A 26,333-nucleotide genomic window follows, 5' to 3' on the forward strand; every position below is an offset into this window, starting at 1 on the left:
AAAAAAAATGCATCGGCGTTATTTTTTAACACGTTAAATATTTAATATTAATTAATAATATTAATAATATATTACTGAAATATTACAAAAAAAATGCAAACAAATACAACAGACAGTTTTTTTCAAGACCCACAACGTTTTTTTATGGTGAAAAAACTCCCAAACTGCTGACATACTGTCTTTCCTTTAAAATCAACTCATGGCTACAAATCCAAAGTAGATCGACCAGTGAAAATAATCCATAATTTATTAGCTGATAATTTATTATCTTATCAGGGGGAGTAATTACATTAAAACATTAGCATTTATAATCCTAAATCAATATGGCTGCTGATATATTGTGAATCAGTAGCCATTTTATGAATATTTAACATATCTGTCAGTAAACATTATATTATTTAAGCAGTGGTAAATCTATTATTAATTATCTTAAACATCTAGGGTTTACCTGGACCCCCGGGCCCACCTGGACAGTCGGGAAAACCAGGTGATGAGGTCAGTTAATTGTGGCTTTGAGCTCTTTTAACTTGTTCCTATATGCCATTTCTGCTCGGCATGATGAACATAAATTGTCTGAAAATAAGAATTATTACAACTCTATTTCCCCTCAGGGTATCCATGGAGAGGAAGGTGGTCCTGGTCTGACTGGACCAAGGGTGAGCTATTGTATCTACTGAGCTATTGTAAATTGTATGCAGTGTATGAGTGCACAGCTTTCAGAATGCTCTTCAATAGCCACTCAGTACTTCTGTCCATCGTTTTTGTAGGGGGAACGAGGAACCCCTGGTGAGAGAGGTGATCCAGGTCCTAATGGTTTACCAGGAGCCAAAGGAAGTGCAGGGGGCCCTGGACATGATGGTCCTAAGGTCAGGGTCTCAATATTATTAATAATCAAGGCTGATGTGAATAAAAGATGATAGAAAAGCTTTTTTAAAGGTATAATTCATAATTTACTCATAATTTTAACCAACAAGGTTAAACTTTAAAAGCCTAGCTGAACAAAGATTCCTACATCTGATAAAAATCTGATAAATATATGCAAATTGCATACACTAACCGGCCACTTTATTAGGTACACCTGTTCAACTGTTAGTTAACGCAAATTTCTAATCAGCCAATCAAATTGCAGCAACTCAATGCATTTAGGGATGAAGACATGGTCAAGACGAACTGCTGCAGTGTACACCGAGCATCAGGATGGGGAAGAAGGGGGATTTCAGTGACTTTGAACGTGGCATGGTTGTTAGTGTCAGATGGCTGGTCTGAGTATTTCAGAAACTGCTGATCTACTGGGATTTTACAATAATTATTAAAAAAAGCGCTATACAAATAAACTTCAATTGAATATTTAGATTTTACATATTTAAACATATATAACTTCTAAGTTTGAACATATGTGTACATATTTATAATTCCAATGGTTGGGAAAACACGTATAAGTGGCCATTTTTGCAATATTTTAAAATTTATGGTATATATGACAAAAATTTTATATATGTCAAATTCAAATATGAACTTGTTTGTAAGTCACAAATGTAATTTGCATATGTTTCCATGTATCAGATTTCTATATGGGTTACAAGATCCAAAAAGGTTTTAAAGACTTCAGATGTTCAGAGATAAACGCACATACATGAGCATATCACATTTCACAGATAAGGAAGCTTTGATTTATGATGGAGGTTTATGTTTCAAAGAGTTATGCATTTGGAAAATAAGGGTAATGATAGCAGAATGTTCATTTTGGATGAACCATCCCTTTATCAGTAATTAATGAAAAAGTATTGAACTGAATGCTTATTACCATAATTAAGATGTATCTTTAATTTAATTTTTTGCACTGTGTTCAACAAGATAACAGTATAATAATGGCTGTACAGGGTAAACATGGTCCAGCAGGAATTGTAGGAGAACCGGGACCACCGGGTTTACAGGGCATGCCAGGAGAGAGAGGAATAAGTGGACCAGCTGGACCCAAAGGAGAAAGTGTGAGTGTGGCAACATTTGCACATACAAGCACAGCACATGTTTTACATTCATACGTTGCAATCATTTTGACAATATTATATATATTAAATGCCCTCACGGGTCAGTTTCTGTAAGGCACGATGGCTGTGACATACTGGATGACTTGCTAATATCCTGAAGCAGGAAGTTTATATTTTCTGATATTATCTGTGAAACGTTATCTGTGTGGATCTGTGAAGTAGCAATGGAATTCACATCAAGGAGAGTTTTCCACATTTCACTTATCGATTTGCACAAAATCTTGAGTTTTAATAAATTTTATCTGTGTCTTCAGGGTGCAATCGGTGACAGAGGAGGAGAAGGGGCGGCTGGCAATGATGGTGTTCGAGTGAGTGACTCAGATCTAGTCAATAATTCAAAAATATCTGGCCCATTTCCTAACAAAGCAGGAGACACTAAATAGATTTTCTGGGATGTCTGTAGGGACTACCTGGACCTGTTGGACCTATTGGACCAGCCGGCCCATCTGGAGAGAAGGTTTGATGAATCTAATGAATATATACAGTGGTGGAAAGATTACTGAAAAATCTTACTTGAGTAAAAGTACCATTAATTGCCTAAAAATGTAGTGCAGGTCGAGTAAAAGTATCTGTTGTAAATATTACTCAAAGTATGAGTAAAAAGATTTTTCAAAAGTACTCAAGAGTAGTGAGTAGTGAGTATTACGCTGTAAAAGGTGATGCATTTACATGTAATTTGTGGATGTGTGTAAACGTAACATTCTGTAATGTCAATGTCAATGTCAATTTATTTATATAGCACTATTAAACACAACCAAAGGTTGACCAATGTGCTGAACAATAAATCACAAAGAACAGGTATAAAATTATAGCTGAAACGAACAATTCTCACAAATAGTTAATATAGGTAAAAACAACCAAATTTCACTAATAGTTATTATAGCTAAAACAAACAATTCTCACTAATAAAATGCCAAATCAAAAAGGTACGTTTTCAACCTAGATTTAAAAACAGACAGCGATGATATAGACCTAATACAGAGGGGCAGAGCATTCCACAAAGTAGGACCAGCTACTGCGAAAGCCCGGTCACCCCTGCATTTTAGCCTCGACTTTGGAATGTATAAAAGTCTCTGGTTTGATGACCGAAGAGACCGACCAGGCTGATGTTCAGTCAACAGGTCTGACAGGTAGGAGGGAGCTAAGCCATTTAGAGATTTAAAAACCAGGAGAAGAATTTTAAAAGTGACACGATAGTGCACAGGCAACCAGTGCAGAGAGCGCAGTACTGGTGTGATGTGGTCAAATTTTCTGGTGCTGGTTTAAAGCCTTGCAGCAGCATTTTGAACTAGCTGTAGGCGGGATAGAGTTGTCTCACTGATCCCAAAATATAGCGCATTACAGTAGTCCAATCTTGAAGTAATAAAAGCTTTATTACTAAATTAGCTAAATAAAGCTAAATTATTTTTTCAAAATTTTTTCTAGATAAAATATGTTTGACCGTTTTTAAAAGTCGAAGCTGAAAAAAGCAGGATTTGACCACTGCGTTAATCTGCTTATCAAATCTTAAGCCATCATCAAAGATAACACCCAGATTTTTTACACAGGGCTTCACAGACAAACCCAATTCACCAAGATCAGATGGTGATGTCCTAGAATAAATTGACGAGCTGAACACAATTGCTTCAGTTTTGCTCTCATTAAAATCTAGAAAGTTGTGCATTTAGTTATTGCCCAGCAGGCACACAACATCAAAAGATTTTAAAATTAGGTTAGATTAAGGTTGTGATGTCAGTTGACCAAAACTCAATGTCTTGCCAGCATCTAAGGACAACATTATTTTGATGTCCAATAACACCGTTAAATGATGCTGATATTTGGTTGATTTTAGGCTGTGCTAGAAAGTGACCAAAATCCAACGTTGTGCCAACATCTTAAATCAATGTCATGTTGACGTCAAATACTGACATTTATTCATCAGGTATGACAACCAAAACACCTGATTGTTGTCATAATGGTAACGTCCACACAACGTCAAGCTGTAACATCATTAGGCAATAAAATTTGGTTGATTTTAGGTTGTACATTGGTCATTGACATCAGCCTGACGTTTGGTTCTTATGTCAACCCGATTTTCATTTCCAAATAAAATGTAATGTCTCCACAACGTTGGGGTACAACGTCAACCTAAGGTCATGTTGACGTTTTGTGCCTGCTTGGTGTTTAAGGCCATTTTGATCATCATACAGTAAACATTCATCATCTTCTCATCAGTGACATCTATCTAACAGTCTTTGGGAAGATTTTGCAAGATCTTCTTGACACTTTCAATGCTTCCAAACGGTCTGTTGCATTTATAAATCGCTATGATTTATAAATAAATCACTATAATGCGATTTACCTTCTATGTGGGATTTGACTGGTCATGAATCACAGGACTGATTTTTCTAATTTACAATAGACAAGAAAAAAATAAAGCAGTGTCTGCAGGTTGAGGGAAAGCAGTGGAGTAAAAGTACCAATATTGCTTTACAAATGTAGTCAAGGGAAAGTTAAAGTACACATTTTTAAAACTACTTAGTTAATTACAATTCCTGAGAAAAACTACTCAATTACAGTCATTTGAGTATTTGTAATTTGTTACTTCACACCACTGTGTATATACAGTTGAATATACAGATATACTGTACTGTACATACTGTTGAAGTATTGTTCTGTTAACATCCGGTGAAATTGTAATTCTTATATAGGCATATAGTCTTACAGGTTTTTTTTTTTAACTACTCCAATCTGTTTTGTCTAATTGGGTTTTCTCAGCAAAAGTGAGACTTTGATGTTTCTTTCATTACTGTTGTGTATCTGTTGTGCTGAAAGTATTGTTTAATTACAGGGAGAACAAGGCCCACGAGGCCCCTCTGGATCTCCAGGCTCCAGAGCAATGCCTGTGAGTAGAACAGTTTAACATTAGAAAACCTGACATTTCACATCTGCTTATTGTGTGTTCTTCACTGGAGTGGTTGCCAATATCATTAATGTATTGCGTTTCAGGGCTCACCTGGAGAACCAGGTCCTATTGGTCCTGTTGGGTTTGCTGGACCTCCTGTAAGTTAGTCCACCTATTCATTCATTCATGAAATATTTTTATTATTATTATTATTTTTTAACATAATTTGGTATAAGTTGTAAATGTGGTCTTTTTTGTGTAAGGGTCCTGATGGTCAGCCTGGAGTTAAAGGTGAAACTGGAGAGGAAGGTGCAAAGGGAGAAGGAGGTTCTCCAGGGCCTCAGGGAATGGCAGGGAAACCTGGGCCACAGGTGAGAAACAGGAGTGATAGATAATCACAGACATGATAGGTCATGTAATGAGACAGTTTAAAAAGTAAAAAAAAAAAAAAAAAAAAAAAAAAAACCTGTTTGTGTCAAAGAACCCCTCAAAAACTGAAACAATTAAATACAAAAATTTAATGAAATTATTATAATAATTGATAATAATGAAAGTTTATTGAGCATCAAATCAGTTTATTAAAATGATCACTGAAGACTGACAATGTTGAAAATTCAGCTTTGCCATCAACGAGAAGAATACACACAAGACATGCTAATTATACAAAGGAACTATTAGTAACTGGTCTAAGAATTAAGTGCTCAAGAAAGGAGGGGGGAGTGTTTTTTAGAAAGAGAAGAGTGTTTCTCGAAGTGGTTTGTCAAGCCCACTCACCTGTGTTAAGCACACTTTATAAATGCATAGCGTTTTCATATTTTGTAATAGATATGGAGTGATTCCAAAAATGTGTTTGGTGCAAATGTGCAAAAACTGGTGCAAGTGTCAGAAAAGTATCAAAGAGATGAAATAATGTGTTTTCTACAGGTGGTTTATCAAACCCACCCACTTGCAAGTCATGCTGCTAGACAAATATTTAAAAAATCTTACCAATCCCCAACTTTAAAAGTAAATATTTGCAAATATAAGACATATGAACATAGTTCTTCTTTTAGGGAGTGGTGGGAATCACAGGCCTCAAAGGTGGCAGAGGAACTCAAGGAGCAGCTGTAAGTCACAAAAATCACAGGCTGTCATACACAGAAATGCTTCATTACTTGCTGAATCATCTTGCTTTTTGTCTTCTCTCTTTTTCTGAATCCATTTTGCTAAAAGGGTCCCAGTGGTTTTCCAGGATTCGCAGGAGGTGTCGGCCCAGCAGGATCTGCTGTGAGTGATTTTTGTTGTACAGATTCAACACACAAACTACATTTAATAGCTAGTCCCTAAAATAGTCCTTTAAAATACTTTCCCTTAAAATAGGAAAAAATGCTGAATGGACTTTTTACCTGCATATATTTCATTTAAGGGTCCAGTTGGTGAGCCTGGTCCTATTGGAGCTCCAGGTAAAGAGGGCCCATCTGGGATTCCAGGAGAACCTGGAGGTCCAGGCCGCCAAGGGGAGCTTGGAAACCCAGGGCCTGCCGGTGGCCCTGGAGACAAAGGTGAACCGGGAGAGGACGGACTGCCGGTATGTGATTCCTTATAAGTTATCACTCAGTGTTAATACAGTACTTTTTCAGGGTTATTCTTGTGCTGAATGATAATAATTCAGAAAAAATAAACTGTTTGACCAGCCTGATCTCACGAGGAAACGTAAGTATTTTACGTTTTGACAGTTTAGTGGCTATTTCGTACAAATTCAAGTTCAGTCGTATGGAAATGTACGATTTTAAAAAGGAGGCGTGGCACCCTACCCCACCCCTAACCCCAATTATCATTAGGTGATAAGCAAATCTTACTAAATTGTACGAATTAGATCGTACGAATTTATAAAAATTAGCCACTAAATCAAAAAGTTACAAATTGCTGTGAGATTGTGTTGGTATGACCCAGGTTTAACACCATAATCTCATAAAAGCCAACACAGGAGTGTACAAATCTGCATTTTTTACAGACTGTGTGTAAACAAAAGAAAAAATAAGCAGTAGGTAATTTGCTTAAGATTGCACATGACAAATGCTGTCCAATATATCAGTGTGCTACCTAAAGCTACACAATAATAATAATCTAACATGGTAATTCTAATTGATATGTTTAAATAATGACATTTCAGATAAATTGAAACAAGTGGAGTAAATTCTTTCCGTTCTACCATGCACCACTTTTTGTTATTTACGTTCTTCATCCTACACTAACTATCATACCATAAGATGGGTTAAGACATGTTTTCCAATGGCATGTAATAATGGTGTAAATACTATTACATTAACTACACTCCAAAAAATTATGTTTATTTATTGGCATCGATGGTCCAGTGAAGAACCTTTAACATCCATGGAAACTTAATTTCTCAAAAGGGTAAAATTTTTTGTTTTCTTTAGATTACAGTAAAGTGTAAAAGGCTTTTCACAATGAGAAAAACTCTTTAGTGAAAGGTTTTTTGTGGAACACAGCATTTTTACTCTTGGGTTATGATGACTTATGACCACATTATGATTTATTATGATGAAATTCACAATTTCAGTCACTATGTGATAACAGGTAAAATGATGGAATACCAAGTTAAAATTCAGAATGAAATGTATGAGATAAAAAGTTTAGATTATGACTTTAAAAGTCAGAGTTATGAGATAAAAAGCAAAATCTTACATAGGTAAAATTTCGAATTTAAAAGTTGAAATCCCATTTAAAGTTATAATTTCGACCTAGTATTCAATTTCATGGCTTATTTTTTATTGTATGGAAGAAATGGGGTCTTTAAAAAATCCTGATAGTAGTTTGTCAATCCCAAAAATGTTGGAATATAATAGTATATTGTGTTCAGTATTACAAATTTTAACGAATCTTATATTTAGATAAAGTCTAAAGAAATCACCTTGATTCTGTATGTCAAAACTCTTTTTCTTCTTTACTTTTAAGGGTCCAGATGGACCTCCAGGTCCCGGTGGAACTCCAGGACAGAGAGGACTTGTGGGTCTTCCTGGAATGAGAGGAGAGCGGGGAATGGCTGGCCTTCCTGGACCTGCGGTAGGTCACAATTTTTACCTTCTTGCCATATGAATGACTATATTGACATATGTCATTTTAGAATTGCATTTACCAGCCCAGTTGGTTAGCTGTACAATTGGTAAAGGATGAGAATGCTACAATACAACTTCTTTGATACCACATCTACTACCTGTTTGGATTTTCAAGGGTCCACCAGGAAAAGCTGGTACTCAAGGTCCCCATGGAACCAAAGGCGGTGCTGGACCCATTGGTTTGCCAGGAGCAGCTGGACCCCGAGGAGATGCTGGTGCAGAGGTATGAGATGCTGGTTTGAAAAACACACAGTTAAGATGACTGGATACATATAAGCACCCATTACATGATTTAATTATTTTTTTAATAAGGGTTTGCCTGGAGCTGAAGGAGTTCAAGGAGCCGATGGGATCATTGGAGTCCGAGTACGGACACGTACCTCACTTGACATAAATAAAGTTGTTAAAATATTATTTTTTAAAAGCAAGGCCAAGTTCAAATGATGTGTAATAATTTGCTCTCAGGGTGACAGAGGAGACTCAGGACCAGAGGGTCTCGCAGGTGGCCAGGGAGCTTCAGGATCCCAAGGGCCTGTCGGAACCCCTGGAGGTCCAGGACAGAGAGGACATCAGGTTTGTTTATGTATCCATTGCTGACATGTCGAAGTAAATTTGTGTCTGATACAATCAGTAGATTGGCAAGAAGAAATCATTTCTCTCTGTAATTTATAAAAACTTATTTATATTATAGTCCAATGGTTCTCAAACTGTGGTACGCGTACTAGTAGTTGTATGTGAGCTTTCTTCCAGTGGTACGCGGATGAATACTGAATGGTAAAAGAAAAAAATTAATACAGTTTTAAGCCTTTGACATGAATGATTACACTGTGATCAGCACCAGCTGACCGATGTGCTCACATCAGTATACTTTAGTTCATCGCGTTATCAGATGCTAAGAATAGGAGCTAGAATATAGCTTAATTTAAGTTGGTATCTGTGTTGGGTTTAACACAAACTCTTCGGTCTACTTAAGATGAGATCTCAAATCACGGAAAAGCCGCACATATGAATGTATAAATCACGTATGAATTGATAAAGCAGTCTATTTAAGCATATAATCGCTTACTTTGCTGACACACGTACTGTAAAGGGCATGCTGTAAGCAGATCTAATTTCTAGTTTAAATATGTAGTGAATGTGTAGATTAAGATTGCAAAGATATACAAATATGTCATGTGTACATGCAACATTTTTCAAAAAATTTTCAAAAATGGTTTATATGAATATGATGATATATACTGTAGCCTATATTTATGAGATCCAAGCAACATTTCCAGGTTTTGACGACAATCTTACTATTTGTTAATATTTTACATTACAACAGTACAGCAGTTTTCTTTTTACTTAAAGAACAGTGCAGTGTTAATGTTCAAACTCTTTCTAATGTTTAAAGTGGCTGACAATAACAAATATTCTATGTAATTCTATATAATAAATATTATTCTTTAAATGCTCATTTAATTGAATTTATTCAGTTTTTTATTTGTTTTTACAGGGTGCAAGAGGTCCACCTGGTGCTGATGGTGCAGCAGGAATCAGAGGGAAAAAAGTATGTCTGAATATTTACATATTGGTGCAAACAACTAAAACCAAAGCTAAAAAAGCTGAAAAACTAAAATAAATAATAGAATACATACTGTAGGTAACAATAATAAAAGAAATTACTTTATGTAGTTTTAACATTGCAATTGTCATGTTATTCATTTTTTATTTAATATAATTTTACTAGTTTTATAATTTCATATTACTCCACATTTATGTTCACATGAATAAATACTAAATTTTAATCATAGCACCGTTATTATTGTTTCAAGAGTTCACACTTAGCCGATGATTGGTTAAAAACTTGCTGTCCCGGGAGAGAACCCTGAGCTCAAAAAAGCTCAAAAAAGCTCAAGAGAGATTGAACTTGGGTAGATCTCAAGAACTCCCCTACTTAGTATGTGTGACTAATGACGAATTGCTTTTTAAGGGAAAAATACTATTGGCTAGGAAATTGACTATGGTCCCAATTTGGTTTAGTCAATTTACTTATGATGCATGTCTTTGGACGGTGGGAGAAAACTGGGGAAACCCACGCGCCACGGGGAGAACACGCAAACTATTGAGCATGTCTGGGGTAAGATGAAGGAGGAGGCATTGAAGATGAATCCAAAGAATCTTTGGGAGTCCTTCAAGAACACTTCCGTTGCCATTTCAGATGACCTTATTAATAAGTTATTTGAGTCATTGCAGAGATGTATGGATGCAGTCCTCCAAGCTCATGGGAGTCATACACAATATTCATTCTTTTTTTCCCACTGAACCATGACTTCATATTCTATAATGTACATTATTTCTGTTCAGTGACATGACTTTTGTCTAAGCAAAGTCAGATTTTACTGTCCTAATTAAATAATTAAAAATCAAGGCATGTCCATATTTCATTTTGGTAAAATAAGCGTAATCTAGAGGCGTTTGCCTTTCATATAAGCCACTTCTGATATCAAATGATCAACTACAAGTCAAGTAATTTGCTGTTCATAAAACCTAGATAGGCAACAAGACTTGTCAGGTTGTGTACAACTTGTCATTCAAGCAAAATGTCTTCTGATCAAACTTAGGGACCGCAAGGACCAATGGGAGACAAAGGTGAAAAAGGAGAAGCGGGTGATAGAGGTCAGAAGGGCCACCGTGGCTTCACTGGACTTAGTGGACTTCCTGGAGCACCAGTACGTATAATTGAAAATATGTCCCCTGCTTCAAAATACAATATCCATCTACTGATCTGTCATTCATTTCCTCGCAGGGAGCTCCAGGCGATGATGGTGCTATTGGAATCATTGGACCGAGTGGGCAAAGAGTGAGTGAAAGATTCAAAACATCACTCAACTTTGATTTCTCAAAGCACCAGAAGAACAGACGAATGTCGAACAGAATTTAATGTTGCAAAATTTTATTGATAGGGACCCCCAGGCCCTGCTGGACCACCAGGAAAAGAAGGAGATATTGGTCCACCCGGAGCATTGGGGCCTCCTGGGTCTCGAGGGGCCTCTGGAGATTTCGGACCAGCGGTGAGAAAAGAGATCATATGTATAAAGGATTTTTTATATACAGTTGAAGTCAAAATGATTAGCCCCCATGTAAATTTCGGTTTTCTTTTTCAAATATTTTATAAATGATGTTTAAAAGCAAGGGATATTTTTATACAGTATTTCCGATAATATTTTTTCCTCTGGAGAAAGTCTTATTTGCTTTATTTTGGCTAGAATAAAAGCAGTTTTATTTTTAAAAAACATTTTAAGGTCAATGTTATCAGACCCTTTTAGCTATATTTTTTTCAGTTGTCTACAGAACAAACCATCATTATACAATAACTTGCCTAATTACTCTAACCTGCCTAATTAATCTAGTTAATCTAGTACATGGTTTAAGCTTTTTTATGTCTATAGAAAGATCCCATCTAATATTATACTAATGCTGTCACACATTATTCTAGTGTTGTTGGTCAAGTAAAAAATAACTTACTACAGATGTTGTATAATTTTTAGTGTGTTGCTAAAATGCTAATCACTGAAATTAAAGTAATAATGCAATTATTTATTTTTCTGTTATTTTGGACTTCCCTGTTATACAATTGAAGTCAGAATTATTAGCCCTTCTGAATTATATGTTTTTCCTCTGGGCAAAGTATTATTTCTTTTAGTTTGCCTTGAATAAAAGCAGTTTTAAAATAATAATAATAATAATAATAATAATAATAATAAAATTTGTTTTTAGAATTAAGTTGTTATAATTAATAGGTTTAAAATGTGTTTAAAAGAATCTCTGCTAAACTGCACTTGGAAGAAGAATCAAAATGCTGTCTTCGACTGTATGTACTGTATAGACATATTTCCTGATCCACAGAATGTTGAATATTATGTGAAAATGAAGGGAGGCTGCTATGTTTAGCATTTAGTTTTGATAACTATACATAAATACAGTGTTCAGCTTAATTGAGTACACCCCATTTTGATATTGTATATTTTAATCTATCTCAGTGTATAATGGGTATTGTATTTAGGTGCATTTATACAAAACAGATTTATTAAACAGATATATTTATTAAAATAATATTTTAGTCACCAAACATAGTTAGAAATTGTAGGACAATACCATTAAATTCAAGCAAAATATTGCCCAAAACAATGTCTTTTAAAATTTGTACTTAATATTTTTCTATAACATACCTGTATAAATTTGGATGTACTAGTTTTTGGATGTACTAGTTTTTGGATGTACTAGTTTTTGGACCGGCTTCAGTACTGACTAAACTAATGTGTATGCACAAATATAGTATTGTAAAGCTTCCTATTAAAATTTGAATTTAAAAGAGAGATTTGTGAGGGCTGTACTTATATGTGCTGAGCACTGTATATTTACATATACATGCAGTGGAGATAGTCAAGTACTGTATATACACACGTTGCCTGCATGCTATTAATTGTGAAAAGCCTACTGTCTCAGATGCAGCAGAAAATCAACAGTTTCTTTTGCCAGATGCCAATTTTGCATCCCTAATGATTTATAATCAGACATGTTTTGTACTTCATGATTCATAATCATGATTAATTACCAGATGCTGCTAATGTGATTAGACGTGTAAACACTTGTGTTCAGCATAAACAGTATTCGCCCATTTGTCTGCAGGGACCCACTGGAGAACCTGGCCCACCTGGACCTCCAGGTGCTCCTGGCCCCCCTATAGCTGCTGTTGATGACCTGTTTGGGACAAACTTTGACCTTGATGTGGAATCAGAGCCAGAGGAGCCTCCACCACCACCGCCAGAGTTCAACGAGGATGAAGCTAGACCCAATAATGGATCTGAGGCAGTTCGGGTCGACAGTGGGCTTCACCTGTCTCTGAAGAGCCTGGGGAGTCAGCTGGACAGCATGCGCAGTCCTGATGGCACGCGCCAATATCCTGCCCGCACATGCCAGGACCTGAAACAGTGCTATCCTCTGAAGAAGAGCGGTGAGTTGAACAGAAGTTCTGGATTTTTGAAGCTGGGCTTATTCTGCTAAATTTTTTAAAGGTGCCATAGAATGAAAATCTGGATATGTGTAGGGATAATTAAATAATACAAGTTCTGCACATGGAAATAACATACAGTGAGCCTCAAACATCATTGTATGCTTGTTCTCATGTAAATTAATGTAAAATCTAGTAAAAAAAATGGATCATTAATATGTAAGGGTCAGTGTATCTTTTTCAAAGACACGGGATTGTTATCATGATGTTTGTGCAGCATGCCTCCATTCAGATAAAATAAATTTTTACCTTCTATTTTAAAATACTATGACTTATTGAAATGTGCGTAAAGAACAACTGTATTAATGCCTCCCTCACTTGAAGTGATTCGTAGTAAATCTTCGGGAAGTGGAAATATTATGGGTTTAACAATATTAAAACTTTCTTTTCAGAAAAATGTTCGATAAAGCAACCTGATGCTTGCATGTAATGTCAAAATAAAGGTTGTTTCATTTAAAACATGTTAAAAAAAAATAATTATTTAGCTTATAACCGGCCCTTATATGAGAAATATATTGTCTTAATGAGCTTAACAAACAAAATTAATTATGTAGGCTAATGGATGTCTGTGCGTACAACACATTCCCTTATCCACGATAGAGAGAAAGTGAAAGTAAAGGCCGAATGGAGGAGGCTTGTTCTTTATACTCTAGCTGCAGATGCTGTTTAACTTCTTTCTTACTAGTGAAGCATTTAGTTTTTCCACTTACAAAGTCCACCATGTAAATAGCAAATACGCAATGTCGCGACACAACTGACTCTAAAAGGGAATAGTAGATAGGACTCTGATTGGTATATTCTCAAAACACACCCAGAACTCATTAAGAGAATAAGCTCGATGTTAGACCATGCTCTGTGGCGCAGAGCGTACTTGTCCTTAAAGGAAAAGTGGATTCGGACACACCCTAAATGCTTTTGCGCCCTGCGCTTCAGACTTTGCGCCTAGATGATTAAAATTGAGCTCATAATGTGAATATTACCTGAGAAGCAAAGCAAAAACCAACACAATCTGATGGCAATTCGTAACTTTTTGATTTAGTGGTTAATTCGTATGAATTTGTATGATCTAATTCATACAATTTTCTACAATTTGCTCATCCCCCAATGACGGTTGGGTTTAGGGGTGGGGTTAGGTGTCACGCCTCCTTTTTAAAATCGTACATATTCATACGACTAAATTCGTATGAATTAGCCACAAAACTGACAAAACTTAAAATACTTATATAATAATCAGGCTGGCGGAAACATAAAATAGCAATACGTCTGTTTAGAATTTTATTAGCATTTCTTTGTGCACTGTCAGATTTGTTTTTACAAATATAATAAAGTATATAATCAAATAAAATCAAATAAGGGTCAACAAAAACAAAATCTATGGACAGAACATACAAAAAATAGCGGAATTTTGTAAATTTTGAATATCTACTGGAATATAAAGTGGGATCCAAAGGAAAAACAAGAATTGAAATATTTTACTTTAGCAGCCACTTTTGTCCAAAGCAACTTAATTGAAGAGGCAATACACACAATATGTGCTAGTTATGAGGAACTGTTTGTGCTCAGAGAATTAAGTGGGCGAGAATTAGGAGGGCGGAGTGTTTTTTTGAGAGTAGAGTTTTTCTACATGTGGTTTGTCAAGCCCACTCACACTTCTTTTTAGCGTGGAATGCAATAATACATAGTATAAACGCTTTTAATACACTAACATATATGCAAGAAACATGCTGAGCTTTTTTCCCAATGTATTACAGGTGATTATTGGATAGACCCGAATGAGGGCAGCACGAGAGACGCCATCCAGGTGTACTGTAACATGGAAATGGGGGAGACCTGCATCCCTGCCAACCCTGCCAGTGTCCCACGCAAGAATTGGTGGACGTCTCAGTCCAGCAACCAAAAACCCGTCTGGTTCGGAGCAACTATGAACCGAGGAACCAAGGTAAATATGATCACAGTGGCAATCATTTCAATAAAAAAAGGCTAATTAATTATGTGACACTAATAGCATGTCTCACAGTATACACACTCCAATCTACAGTGAAAAGTAACTAGCCAATATATATATATATATATATATATATATATATATTTTGTATTATTATTTTTTTTTATTGTAGGAAAAAAACACTTGAAATTTAACATGAAAATACACTTTTATATTTTACATTTTAACCCCCCCCTCCGCCTCCCCAAAGCATCCAGATTCAGTTTAGCAGGTAGATGTATTATTATACATGGGCTAAGGCAAACAAAAACATATACTTTATTCTACAAATAAAAATACACATATACATATATCAATCAATAGTGTGAGAGGTATTTGCTTGTGCCGTTGTATAGTTATGTTCCAAAAATTGTTTAAACAGATCCCAAATTTTATGGTACTCCTTTAATCTGCCCTTTATACTGTAGGTTATTCTTTCCAGTGCAATGTAATGTGTCAAATCTTTTAGCCAGTGATCAATCGATGGACTTTCTGTGTTCTTCCTATAGAGTGCTATCACACGCCTTGCAATAACAAGACACATATCAATCATTTTAGTTTTATAACCTGATAATGACAAACCTACAGGAAATAAACCCAAAGCACATATTTCAGGAGTAACTGGAATTGGTTTTAAAATAATTGACGAGATTAATGTTATCACATTTTGCCAGAAATTCTTTATCAACTCACATTCCCAGATACAATGAAAGAATGTTCCTTAATGTTTTTGGCATTTGAAACATATATCTGGGATGTTTGGGTTAAACTTGATTAGTTTTTCAGGTGTGATATAGGTGCGCATTACCCATTTATATTGGATCATTTTAAATCTAGTATTAATTGACAAGGTCTGGGCTTTAACACATATTTGGCTCCATTCTAAATCTGTCAGGTCATATTGTAAATCTGTACACTAAGAATCTTTCTTAGATTGTAATGTTTCTTTGGAGCCATTGACTAATTTGCTATAAAACAAGGAGATATAATTTGTCATAGGATTTTGATAAAACATTATTTTTTCTAATTCAGTTTGTAGAGGTCTAGCTAGTGAATAGTTTTGCTTGACATTAATATAGCTGCGAATTTGTAAGTATTTAAAAAAATACGTCATTGGGATTTCAAATTTTTAACTAGCCAATATTTAATGCTTAAATAACTTGTACTGTCACTGGATTCAAAATGAAAACTGTCTCTAAATAGATGACAGTTAATAAGATTTCATATTGTATTAACAGTAGGATTGTGTGCTGATTGAGATGGTATTGATCTGTCGGTTTTAGGTAGTATCATTTTAAGCAGTGTTGGGGAAAGTTCATTTTAAAAGTAATGCGTGGCAAAATTGAGCTACTCCCCAAAAAAGTAACTAGTTGTGCTACTTAGTTTCTTTTTATGGTAAGTAATACAGTAAATTTCTTTTGAGTAGGGCCAGACGGAATCAGCGGACGTTTTTTGCTATTTCTGCTGAGAATTTTGGTAAAAGTCTGCGGATTTCTGCGGAATTATTTTGGGAGTATCATAACTAAAACCTTAATATATGAAACAAAAAATAATATCTTTTAAACTTTTAATTAATGTTTAAAATGCAAATCCATTTAGATTTACTTTATTTGGTAAACAAAGCAAGCTTGTCATATAATATATCTAGTAAAAGACTACTTTACTACTTTACTTTACAAACTGCATTGTACATAAATCAGATGAACATTTTAACACTAGTCAATAATATTACTGAAATTAAGTAAAAAACTGAATAGATATACACACATTTACTCATGTAAATAAACAGAATTAATTATGACGGACACTACGGACAATTTAATTTATTCAGTTCACCTATAGCGTATGTCTTTGGACTGTGGAGGAAACTGGAGCACCGCTGTTTAAAACATATACGCTGGATAAGTTGGCGGTTCATTCTGCTCTGGCGACCACTGATTAATAAACAAAGCAGAAAAGAAAAGTAATGAATGTGTACAATGTTATATTATATTATATTATATTATAATATATTATATTATATAATTTCCCAAAGATGGGTTGCGGCTGGAAGGGCATCCGCTGTGAAAAAACTTGCTGAAAACTTCATTCCGCTGTGGCGACCCCGGATTAATAAAGGGACTAAGACGACAAGAAAATGAATGAATGAATAAATGAATATTATATAAGTCCAGGGACTGCAAATGCCAAATAGCCTCCATGCTGTTTTATGTGCATTGTCCTTGTCAAGTCAAATCACATCAAATAAAATAATAAAAATACTCAATACAATACCAATGGAAGACCGATTTAGCCACTAAATGAAAAATAATAAAGCTTACAAAATATCAGTCTAAGGCACTCGAAAAAAAGTAACAAAGGCTAAAAAAAAGCCTTTTAATCATGTTGGGCGAGGCATTGGCGCAGTAGGTAGTGCTGTCGCCTCACAGCAAGAAGGTCGCTGGGTTGCTGGTTCGAGCCTCCACTCAGTTGGCGTTTCTGTGTGGAGTTTGCATGTTCTCCCTGCATTCGCGTGGGTTTCCTCCGGGTGCTTTGGTTTCCCCCACAGTCCAAAGACATGCGGTACAGTGAATTAGGTAGGCTTGGTCCGTAGTGTATGAGTGTGTGTGTGTGGATGTTTCCCAGAGATAGGTTGCGGCTGGAAGGGCATCCGCTGCGTAAAAACTTGCTGGATAAGTTGGCGGTTCATTCTGCTGTGGCGACCCTGGATTAATAAAGGGACTAAGCCAACAAGAAAATAAATGAATGAATGAATAATCATGTTAATAAAGTATTTGTTTTTACTTTCACCTACTTTTCGAGTGCCTTGGACTGATGATTTTTTGTATATGAGTCTCTTATCCAAAGAGCACTGACAATTATTACCCCTGAAGCACTTTTTGTTTGATTCTGGATTTTTTCTTTCACAATTGTGAGGTGAACATGCAAAATTGCAAGTTATAAAGTCAGAAATGCAAGATACAAATCCATAATTCTGAGACAAACAAGTCAGAATTTTGAGATGAATTTCTCAAAAACCTTTTAATTTTTCATCTAGTGGTAATAAAATAAATGTTAATACAATTCCTGTGTCAATAGTAAAGGGATTAGATACAAAAGACAATATTTAGCTCTGTATTTTAAACCAATTTCTAAAGCCTAGTTAACCCCCCCACCACCACCCACCCTTTGTGTTTCTTTTATCATTCCTCTTTAGTTCACCTATGGAAACAAAGAGGCATCAGCTAATGCAGTCTCAGTCCAGTTGAGATTCCTCCGCCTGCTGTCAAAAGAAGCATCACAGAGCGTCACCTACCACTGCAAAAACACTGTGGCCTATAAAGATGAGAAGAACAGCAATCTAAAGAAGGCTTTAATCCTGAAGGCTTCTGATGGACAGGACATCAAAGCATACAACAGCAATCGTCTGAAGTACACCGTCACCGCCGACGGCTGCTCAGTAAGTTCACTTTTTATTGTTTTTTTCACATTTATTAATTATTGGCATCTATATTTGCCAATTAAAAGCTAATCATACATTTAATTGCCACTATGACACTATGTTGAAACTGTTTAAGAAGGTACTATTATTTTAATTATTGTTATGGTATTTTAATATCACCATGTGTATGCTGACCTTTATTTGACTAAATATATAGCACAAACAATAAACTTCTGAAATGAAAATAGCAATCATAAAATAACAATACTCTATTTCTAAACTATTAAATACAGCTTTGGTAAGCATAAGATGTGTCTTTTAAAACATTTTATTATTATAGCCTTTTGACAGGAAGTGTACATGTACACTAATAAATACAACTTCTTTCAAAGATTTAAAAGAGAGTTGAAAACAATAAGATTCTGAAAAAATCTAGCCTTGAACATTACAAATACTAAATATCTAAAGTAATGTATACCATCACAATAGCAATAATTAAATTTTTATATGACTCAAGTATGTGTATCACTGTCTAAATTCTCAATGGTGGCTTATCCAGCCCAGGCTCATTGGAAATGCATTTCTCAGCCAATATTTTGTGAAACGTAAAGTATGTTGCTCCGGGAACATTCCATTGCATGTTTCAGATGGCAAATTCACTAGAGGGCGCTGTCAACATCTGTGTGAATTTAATATACATGGGATAGGGATGTCACAGAAAGCAAGCTTGTTGTACAAATCAACTAGAGCAGCGAACACGTGACCTAAACCCAAACCATTCAAATGCAATGAAAAAGGGCAGAGTTTTACTTTGATTTTGCATTGCTTTTATCGCTGGAAGATATAGAGCGAGACAGATATATGGCAAATGTATTCGATTTCAAATCATGCACATTGGCAAGTTGTTTAGTGGTGTTTTTTTTGTGTTGGGGAAAGAACTGCATGAACAGGATATTTTACTCATCAATAATATCTCCCTGTAAATATCATTATTTTGAAAAGGAACAAAAGCTCCTTTTACTATTCTGCAGTCACCTAGAAACTGCAGTTAAACATGTTTTTGCAGTTTTACTCAAATGTAGGCTTAAGAACGTCAACAAAGTGACCCTGTGTTGGGTTTATCTGCTAAAGTTATCTCATCTGATTGAATTGACTTGTGGACAGTTTGCTGTTGTAAATTGCTGAATGTTCCTTATGCTGGGTTTACACCAGAGGCCCCGTTTACACTAATATGTTTGTTTTGAAAGCATAAGTTTTGCTACAATTACGCCATCCGTCCGCACTACACCAGAGTGTTCGAGCGCTGCACTGCTGCTTCAGCGATGCTCACGCCTCGTGATAACGCACTGCTGCTGTGTGCGGTATAAAAGCTCTAATCTGTTAACATAAACGCCAAAAGAACACAAGCTGCTCACGCTCTGCTTGCGCACTGCTTACACTAGAGGTGTGAAACAGGCTTGAGTCTGGTGTGAACAGAGCATAAGGTTAGTTAGTCCCAATGTCCCTTTAAGGCAAGTCGTTTCACTTGGCGGCCATCTTTTTTTTAAATTTTTTTCCCCCAACTTTATTTATAGAAATTTTCAAAAATTTACAAATATCACACATTTTAGAATATTATTGTAAATTTTGACATAGAGAGAGAGAAGTAAACAAGGATCTAAATGATTATGACAATTATTAACCCCAGATATATTTATATAAAAAAATAAAAAATAAAAAAATACAAATTATTGTAGTAAAATAATTGTGAAATAAACCAATGTAGTAAAATACGGCGTCTGGCCAGGAGGGACACAAAAGCCACAAAATCTGCTTTGTATTGTGAGCAGTGAACTGACAAAGGAAGTGTACCATACAGTGCTGTTGTAGATACAGGTTTAATTGATTGTCCAACTACTTGAGACATTAGCTGCGTCCCAAATGGCACACTATACACTATGCACTCATGCACTATGTACTTATGCACTTACACACTCAACAGGATAGTATATGTATGTAGTGCTGTCCCAAATGGCACACTAATGTTTTTTTACTAAGCGGAAATTCAAACCGTTTCCCTGATGACGTTTGACTGTTGCCAAATCAGTGAAATAAACGACTGAATTATCAAGTAATACCTGCCGTGAGTATTGCCGCATTTACCATCGGGAGGCGCTATAATCACTCTCGTAGGAGAATTTTGCTTTCACTATCCAAAATAAATAAAGTTATTCAACATGTGCGTCCGATCGCTCCGCCCCTTCCGCTACGTAAGCAAACCTGCGGTCGTTGAGTGCGTGAAGTGTCCATCATTACACACTTCATTTTACCGGCTGAATGAGTGCATCATCCGGGTAATTAAAGTGCACTTATTATTTTGAGAGTTTTCAATGTGAACACACTACTTACACTATTTATACTACAAAATGGCGTAAAATAGTGCATAAGTATGCGATTTGGGACGCAGCTATTGTCTCAAATATTTCTGGCGGCCATCTTTGAAATGCCTCTCAGGCAGTTTGTTAGGGCATTCTGTTTGAATATGGAAACATCAAATTCTCCAAAATTGCTTGACAAGTATACGATTAAATTTCATATCAGGAATCACCAATACAATTAAACAACAACGATTTATTTAGTTTCATTTCTAAACCTTTAAATCACAGAATATCTGCAGAAAATCTTGTCTGGTCAGAGCCCCTCTCCTCATGTCAGTCCATAGTGACTGATGATTGGCTCCTGTACTAAAAGGCGGGGCTTCATTCACCATATTGACTGTTCAATTTTTCATTATTTAAAACTATACGAGTGACACGTCTTGTGTATTCTATAGTCTTCATTAGTCCCCATGAATGATTTTCAACAAGTGTTTTCTTCGGTGCCAAAAAAGCTACAGTTGAACCACCAACCTCACTAATCTCTCTCTTTGCTCCTCCTTCCAGAAACCCAATGGCGAATGGGGTAGGACCGTTTTTGAGTACCGCACGCAAACACTTTCACGGCTGCCGATTGTGGACTTGGCTGCAGTTGACGTGGGTGGCCGAGATCAGGAGTTTGGTATTGATATCGGCCATGTGTGCTTCTCATGAAACCAAGGATGAAAGCATTGTTTGGACTTGAGCGCTCGGCCAACACAATATTTATTGTCGAAACAGCATCTGCGAGGGCCTTTCTGACCTTTATTTCATGATTATTCATGATTTCCACTAGCCTTGTGGTCTATGAGTCCATGAGAGACTGTATGGGCCCTTTAACTTGCACTTCGTACAGCAAGTGTTATTAAAATGTGCAAAAACATTGATTGAAATTATTCCAAGTCATGTTTTACAACTCCAACTGTGCCTTGTCAGTCTAATCTGTATTTTATTTGAAGATGATCACCATTTTGCAGTTATTTTGAATGGATTTTGAAGGTCAAGTGAATGTGGATGAGAGAAATTGTTGTTGTTTTTGTGTTGTATTTAAGTAAGATCTTTAAGTTTACTTCTTAACTTTTTTTAAAATGTTAATAGCAAAGGGTTGGACAGATGATTCACTTATGCTTAATAATTAATGAGTACTCACACAAAAACCAATGCTGGTCTCATTAAAGGCTCATTAGCCAACAATACACGACAAGCAAACTCTTTACCCAGCTTTTTACAGCAAAAGTCCCATTTGTACAATTAAGTGGAGAGGGAAACAATTGCTCATATAGATTAAACATTTGAATTTCTTTTCAACAGATCTCCATTGATTTTTGCCATGAATAAATGTCTGAAAACAAGCTTTTGAGTGCTGTTTGATGCTGCCAAGAAAAGCGCACAGAGCTTTAACACTGCTGTCAGTTTTCATTTATTCATCAGAGAAAATAATAAACATTTAGCAGATATTAAAACACGCATTAATGAAAGTGAAAAGGATGTGATCTTCAGGAAATATAAATGAAAAGCCCCAGGAATTCCTACTGAACATACAGAATTAAAAACACACTCAACAGTGATTTTAAAGGCTAAATGAAAACTATAACCATGAATTCGATTAGTATAGTAACAGATTAGATGTATCTTTTAGTTTATGATTGCACCATTACAACATGAGCAATCACTTAATAATCTAAGCATACACTACCTGACAAAAGTCTTGTCGCCTATTCAAGTTTTAGGAACAACAAATAACAACTTGACTTCTATTTCATCAGTTGGTATCAGAAGTGGCTTATATGAAAGGCAAAGGCCTTTAGATTACGCTCATTTCACCAAAATAAAATATGATTATGCCTTGATTTTTAATTATTTCATAAGGACAGTAAGGTCTGACTTTGCTTAGACAAAAGTCTTGTCACTTCCTCAAGGTTATTTGGATTCATCTTCAATGCCTCCTCCTTCATCCTCACCCAGACGTGTTAAATAATGTTCAAGTTTGGTGACTGGGCCAGCTAATCCTGGAGCACCTTGACCTTCTTTGCTTTCAGGAACTTTGATGTGAAGGCTGAAGTATTAGAAGGAGCGCTGTCCTGCTCAAGAATTTGTCCTCTCCTGTGGTTTGTAATGTAATGGGCAGCACAAATGTCTTGATACCTCAGGCTGTTGATGATGTCACCCCCTACTGTTGATGACGCCCCCATACTGATTGTAACCCAAAAACATAATCTTTCTTTTTTCCCTGATTTCTGTAAGGTAAGAAGTCCATGCGGGTTCCAGGGCCGGAGTGGGACTCCTTTTCAGCCCTGGAGTTTCAAGCCTCAGACCGGCCCACCTCAGTTCACGACTGACTATATTGAAATAAGGTGATTTCCAATTCAGTTTCTAATGACACTATCACGTCTTTTTTGAGAAAACAGCTGCTTTAAAACTTCAAATGTTCAACAACCCTAACAGTATTATATGTCTTACCAATAAAAATAAAAATAAAAAATTACTCAGCCGAGGATCAAACCTGGATCGCTGGAGTCGAAACCTAACGTGCTAACCACTCGACCACAACAGTAATAAAATCATCCATTTGCAGGCTGCATCTTCATCACGAGGCTGCGAGAAAATAGATAAAAAGAGCAAAGCTGCGGTACAATATTGAATAAGAAGACTGTGGTCAAGTAAATAAATACATTAATTTAAAAAGTGTGACTGCTGAGAGCAACAGATTCTGGAGCTAGGGACACCGGCCCTCGCGGCCAAAAAACGGACCGGCCCACCGGGAATTCTCCCGGTCCTCCCGATTAGCCAATCCGGGCCTGGCGGGTTCCAGTAGGTCTTCTGTAGTATCTGTGATGATTGGGATGCAGTTCTGCAGAAAAATCTGCCTTCTGCCAATTTTCCAAATGATCAACTTGGTCAAGTTATTACAACTGGAATCGACGACATGACTTTTGTCAGGTAGTGTAATGTTTTGACTGTGAATGAATTTGGTCCAACTTTTGTTAAATCCCTGGAAAAAGTTTAGTCAGACCACATTTAGAATATTTCCCTCTTTTTTTCTCTCTTTTTCTCTCTCTTTTTTTTTTTTTTTTACAATTTCTGAAGTCAAAATACACAAATCATCAAATGCACATGTACAATCTCAAATGTTGATTTTATTATATAAAAATAGAAATGACCTCTATAAACCTTTATTAAGGCTCCTGCCACATTTCTTTAAAACTCAGTTCAAAATTAAATATTTCATGTGATTTATTTTGAGGGTTTCGTGGTCAAGAATCACAGCGTATACAAAAACATTTGTCTTTCAAAATCAGCATCGGCTGTCCACAGGCTCCAGGGAAAACACGGTCCCCTCTAGAGTCAGTCCCATTTGGAACCCCTCCTGCCGAAACAACACGAGAAAAAAAGCCTAAGTTGTGAGCTCAAAATATGCCACGATCTTAAGGATGGTTTAAACCTCTTTTGCTGTTAATTTACTCCCCTCAAGCAATTCAAGATGTAGCTTCTTCTTCAATGAAACATTAAGATTTTTAAATGAAAATGTGGTGACAACATGCAAGTCAACGGTAATCATAAAGCATACCATGCAAAATAAAACCCTTATGTCACTGAGCTTTTAGGAAACTAATTATCAGCTTGTGTAAGAAACTACACTATTTTTAACATTATTACCTTTAATTTACAGCCTCAGGCTTTTCTCTTCTGCAAACTCATTCTTACTGACAGTTCAAATGTCTGACAGTTCTGGTTTAATTAATTAATTAAATTAGATTTAATGTATACACAATAATAATTGGGCGGTGTGGTAGCGCAGTGGGTAGCACGTTCGCCTTACAGCAAGAAGGTCGCTGGTTCAAGACTAGGCTGAGTCAGGTGGCATTTTTGTGTGGTTTGTATTTTCCCCCCGTGTTCGCTTGGTTTTCTTCGGGTGCTCCAGTTTTCCTCAGTCCAAAGACATGCAGTACAGGTGAATTGGGTATGCCTTAAATTGACCGTAGTGTACGAGTGTGTGTGTGAATGGGTGTGTATGGATTTGGGTTGCAGCTGGAAGGGCATCCTCTGCGTAAAAACATATGCTGCATAAGTTGGCGGTTCATTCCGCTGTGGCGACCCCAGATTAACAAAGGGACTAAGCTGAAAAGAAAATAAATGAATAAGGGAGAACAGGCAATCTCCACACAGAAACGCCAACTGACCCAGCCAAGCTCGAACCAGCGACCTTCTTGCTGTGAGGCGACAGCACTACCTACTGCGCCACTGCCTCGCCCTGGTCATTTATAGTAAGTTAAAAATCTGATTGGTGAATCATGTGTTATGCCTAGTTCAGACTGCGTGATTTTAGCCCAGATTTTGGCTCGAGAAATCGCAGACAAATGCCTGAAATCACAGGCAAATCGCTGCTCGTGCACGTGAGTGACAATTACACAGTATGAACTATCAAAGACGCGATCTGAGAGAATCGCCGATGAGTCGCCAATGCCTGCGAGATATTTGGCATGCTGAATATCTGGATCTGTCGGTGATTCAAATCATGCCGTGTGAATTGAGTTTTGACTGAAAATAACATCATCGATCGCCTACAGCCAATGAGAGAGCGGCATTCACTTGTGTGTGCGTGTGACCGTGTGTGTATACCTGCTGCAGTCCAGCAGGAGGCTGGGGGAGAAGTTTAAAGCGCTCTTTTTTGGTTTATTTGGACCTGGAGGAAAAACTAATGGAGGTTTGACAGGACTTAATAGCAACCGTGTCTGTTTAAGTTTCATACAGAAAGAAATTAGTTTATTAACAACGTTGAGGAGAAATGGCTAATTCCCTTTAAACCCACGTGAGCAAATATGTAAATTTTCTACCCCATTAAAGGCTTCTTTCTCATTATGTAGTTAATAACAAAAGATATACTACGTGTTTTTGGCTGTGAGACGTAGTTTGGACGAAGTTGTCGGCGATTCTTCCAATAGTAAAGTCATGCGATGTAAAATCCCCTGTTGCAGATCCATCTTGCAGTGTAAACAAAGCAGCGACGAAACGCTAGCCCAGATAGTCATGCAGTGTGAAAACATCTGTAACATGACTACTTTGAAAATCATGCAGGCTGATCTCAGCATTAGCTAATGTGGGACAGGCTGTGGGCAATCATAATCACGTGCTCCACTCGAAATTAATTTATAAATAAACTTCACAAAGAGAATCAACTTATTCTTTTACATAAACAATGAAAAAAACTTGAACAGTTTAATGTTGTCCCTTCACTCAATTCTTGGTTCACTTCATTTTCAGATGTGCTTTCTTAGACACTCATAGTGATGATTGCAACTGACTTTATGAATTACCCAGGAACACAACTTCATCACAAAAACCTCTTTAATCAATATGAGTAAATTAACAAGATTTAAACATCCAACATCTAAAATAGGCAGGTTACGTCACCACAGACCTTACTTAATGA

The 26,333-nt window shown here is 36.3% G+C and overlaps 2 protein-coding genes across 7 annotated transcripts in view; one reads left to right on the plus strand and one right to left on the minus strand.

The window, feature by feature from the left end:
- Positions 1-22,254, plus strand: part of col5a2b (collagen, type V, alpha 2b) — a 57,686-nt gene extending 35,432 nt beyond the window's left edge. The window contains exons 31-54 of the mRNA XM_001919970.9: positions 442-495; positions 612-656; positions 768-866; positions 1,881-1,988; positions 2,303-2,356; positions 2,452-2,505; positions 4,879-4,932; positions 5,037-5,090; positions 5,196-5,303; positions 5,985-6,038; positions 6,145-6,198; positions 6,338-6,499; positions 7,891-7,998; positions 8,167-8,274; positions 8,364-8,417; positions 8,517-8,624; positions 9,547-9,600; positions 10,655-10,762; positions 10,840-10,893; positions 10,997-11,104; positions 12,723-13,047; positions 14,856-15,043; positions 18,285-18,527; positions 21,431-22,254. Coding sequence (XP_001920005.4) covers positions 442-495; positions 612-656; positions 768-866; positions 1,881-1,988; positions 2,303-2,356; positions 2,452-2,505; positions 4,879-4,932; positions 5,037-5,090; positions 5,196-5,303; positions 5,985-6,038; positions 6,145-6,198; positions 6,338-6,499; positions 7,891-7,998; positions 8,167-8,274; positions 8,364-8,417; positions 8,517-8,624; positions 9,547-9,600; positions 10,655-10,762; positions 10,840-10,893; positions 10,997-11,104; positions 12,723-13,047; positions 14,856-15,043; positions 18,285-18,527; positions 21,431-21,577 — 2,505 coding nt within the window. The 3' untranslated portion in view covers positions 21,578-22,254. The remainder of the gene's footprint in view (positions 1-441; positions 496-611; positions 657-767; positions 867-1,880; positions 1,989-2,302; positions 2,357-2,451; positions 2,506-4,878; positions 4,933-5,036; positions 5,091-5,195; positions 5,304-5,984; positions 6,039-6,144; positions 6,199-6,337; positions 6,500-7,890; positions 7,999-8,166; positions 8,275-8,363; positions 8,418-8,516; positions 8,625-9,546; positions 9,601-10,654; positions 10,763-10,839; positions 10,894-10,996; positions 11,105-12,722; positions 13,048-14,855; positions 15,044-18,284; positions 18,528-21,430) is intronic.
- Positions 22,255-22,306: 52 nt separating this feature from the next.
- Positions 22,307-26,333, minus strand: part of gulp1b (GULP PTB domain containing engulfment adaptor 1b) — a 118,273-nt gene continuing 114,246 nt past the window's right edge. For all 6 annotated transcript variants that reach the window (XM_001345116.8, XM_005165809.6, XM_021477028.3 and 3 more), the window contains one exon: positions 22,307-24,269. In XM_001345116.8, coding sequence (XP_001345152.3) covers positions 24,198-24,269 — 72 coding nt within the window. In that variant the 3' untranslated portion in view covers positions 22,307-24,197. The remainder of the gene's footprint in view (positions 24,270-26,333) is intronic.

Source organism: Danio rerio, chromosome 6, assembly GCF_049306965.1.
Source record: "Danio rerio strain Tuebingen ecotype United States chromosome 6, GRCz12tu, whole genome shotgun sequence".
Lineage (NCBI taxonomy): Eukaryota > Metazoa > Chordata > Actinopteri > Cypriniformes > Danionidae > Danio > Danio rerio.